General features: G+C 47.4%; 2 protein-coding genes across 3 annotated transcripts in view; one reads left to right on the plus strand and one right to left on the minus strand.

Moving 5' to 3' along the window:
• The window catches only part of rrbp1b (ribosome binding protein 1b), an 18,797-nt gene that overhangs the window by 12,019 nt on the left and 4,298 nt on the right, over positions 1–2,480 (minus strand). For both annotated transcript variants that reach the window (XM_046047244.1, XM_046047243.1), the window contains 2 exons: positions 1,547–1,669; positions 1,249–1,401 (listed from right to left, as the gene is read on the minus strand). In XM_046047244.1, the coding sequence (XP_045903200.1) occupies positions 1,249–1,401; positions 1,547–1,669 (276 nt within the window). The remainder of the gene's footprint in view (positions 1–1,248; positions 1,402–1,546; positions 1,670–2,480) is intronic.
• The window catches only part of LOC123969671 (protein PET117 homolog, mitochondrial), a 17,475-nt gene that overhangs the window by 1,971 nt on the left and 13,024 nt on the right, over positions 1–2,480 (plus strand). The window lies entirely within an intron of this gene.

The following is a 2,480-nucleotide window of genomic DNA, read 5'->3' on the forward strand; positions in this document are numbered from 1 at the left end:
AGGGTTACTTGTGGTTCCTAGAGTCTCCAAAAGTAGACTGGGAGCCAGAGCGTTCAGCTATCAAGCTCCTCTCCTGTGGAACCAGGTTCCAGTTTGGGTTCAGGAGGCAGACACCATCTCCACATTTAAGAGTAGGCTTAAGACTTTCCTCTTTGATAAAGCTTATAGTTAGGGCTACTACTTTTACTGCTATAGGCCTAGACTGCTGGGGATTTCCCATGATGCACTGAGCTCCTCTCTCCTCTACTTTCTCTCCCTCTGTATGCAACCTCATCCCATTATTGCATGTTACTAACACAACTTCTCCCCTTTCTGGTAGTCTTGTGCTTTCTCGTCCCTCTCCTCTCTCCTCCTATCACTTCCTGCAGGTTTTCTGGCTCTGGAGCTGTGGAGTCTGGATCTGTGGTTGCGGGTCACCTGCTGCCCCCGTGTTCCTGCTCGACACCCTCTGCTGCAACGACTATTGTTGCTAGTCTTATTGTTATTATTGTTATTATAATCATTAACATTACAATTGTTATCATTAACACTATTATAAATATCTGTACCATTTTTCATTTAGTCTATAGCAACATCACCTTTACTGTCTGTACCTCTGTGTGGATATTGTGTAGGCTGCCTCCCTCCCCTCTCTCTCTCTCTCTCTCTCCCTCTCCCTCCCTCTCTCTCTCTCCCTCTCCCTCCCTCTCTCTCTCTCTCTCTCTCTCGCCCACCCTGAGCCATGGTTCTGCTCGAGGTTTCTGCCTCTTAAAGGAAGTTTTTCCTTGCCTCTGTCTCCTAGTGCTGCTCTTGGTGGAAACTGTTGGGCTTCTGTAAATATCATCATAGAGTTCGGTCTAGACCTGCTCTTTTATGAAAAGCGCTGTGAGATAACTGTTGTTGTGATTTGGCGCTATATAAATAAAATTGAATTGAATTGAATTGAACAGAGACTCGAGACTTAAATTCACTTAAAAACAGTTAATGATCAGCATTCAGAGACCCGGCAACTGACTTGTAATTTGCTTGGGAAGACCTGTGACTTGACTTGGCTATACCTTCAAGGCTTCAGAATAAAGACTTGCTTTGACAAGATTTTGGATTTGACTTGGACCTGCCCTGCTGGACTTGAGACTAGACTTAGCCTTGCCCCGGTGGGCGTGAGACTAGACATGGACTTGCCCTGCTGGACTCGTGATTTGACTCAGACTCTTGAAGCTTGCTTTTATGTATCTGCCACTAAATGAATAAAACTTTGTTGAACCAGACCTTCTGGTTGAGCTGCTGGGTCTGTTTCAGATGTTCCTGGTCAGCAGTCTGCATTCTGGCCCGCAGAGCCTCAACCTCCTGAACCCGAGATCTCAGCTCCGCCTTCAGACTGGCCTCCGAAGACGCCATCTTGGATTTCTCTGCACCAAGTTCCTGAAGAAGGAAACACACCAAGCCCAAATATGACTTTCTAATGAAGAAGTGAAGGTCTGAAGCTAACGTGGTGGCGTTCCTTCTTAGTACAACTATAGGAATGCAGAGGTCACACGACTGATTGTCTGAACGCTGCCTGGCTCACCTTGCTGAGCTCCCGCAGACGGCTCTTGGCGGCGGCGGCGTCCTCCTGCATGGTGGTCAGCAGCTTCTCTTTCTCCTCTAGCTGTTTCTTCAGCGCAGACAGCGGGTCTCCTTTCTGACTGGCCTGGGTGTCATACAGAGGCAGCCATGTTTCTTTGTTAATAAGTCACTAACTTATTATTTAGCACCAAGCTGTCAGGACTTCTAGGTCATAACCAGGTCCAGGTTCTGATGTAAACAGTATTTACAAGTTGGAATAGTTTGACTAAGTGCTAACATCAGCTTTTGAATGGTATCTGTACACTGAGCCAGATGCTAATATTAGCTAGGTGGTGAATGTGCTAGCGGCTAACCAGAATATGAAATGGTGTACCGTCTTCATTCCCATCATTAGTTGCTGGTGTTGTGAAAGTGTTTGTGTACTCAGGGTGTCATTACTGTATCTGCTCGTTAGCTGCTAACATTATCTGGAGAAGGCACAGGCTGTTTAAAAGAAGTGGACGTAGCTGCCGATATTGCCAATCAGCTTGTAGCCCCGCCCTAAAGCCTCCCCTGCTTCCTGGTCTCTGTTCCTCTAAATGGGACCATAATTTACTAAATGAACATCATGCTGTGTTGAAGAAGACTTGAAACTAGCGACTGAGACCATAAACTCATCAGGAAAGTGTTTACTGAGGGAATAAATCAGCTGACAAGTAGAAACATTTTCTCACAGACTTCTATGCAATCACACTTCTTTCTGCAGCCGCTGGAGTCGCCCCCTGCTGGCTGCTGGAGAGGACGCAGGTTTAAGTCGCCCCCTGCTGGCTGCTGGAGAGGACGCAGGTTTAAGTCGCCCCCTGCTGGCTGCTGGAGAGGACGCAGGTTTAAGTCGCCCCCTGCTGGCTGTTAGAGAGGACGCAGGTTTAAGTCGCCCCCTGCTGGCTGTTAGAGAG

Source organism: Micropterus dolomieu, linkage group LG04, assembly GCF_021292245.1.
Source record: "Micropterus dolomieu isolate WLL.071019.BEF.003 ecotype Adirondacks linkage group LG04, ASM2129224v1, whole genome shotgun sequence".
Classification (NCBI taxonomy): domain Eukaryota; kingdom Metazoa; phylum Chordata; class Actinopteri; order Centrarchiformes; family Centrarchidae; genus Micropterus; species Micropterus dolomieu.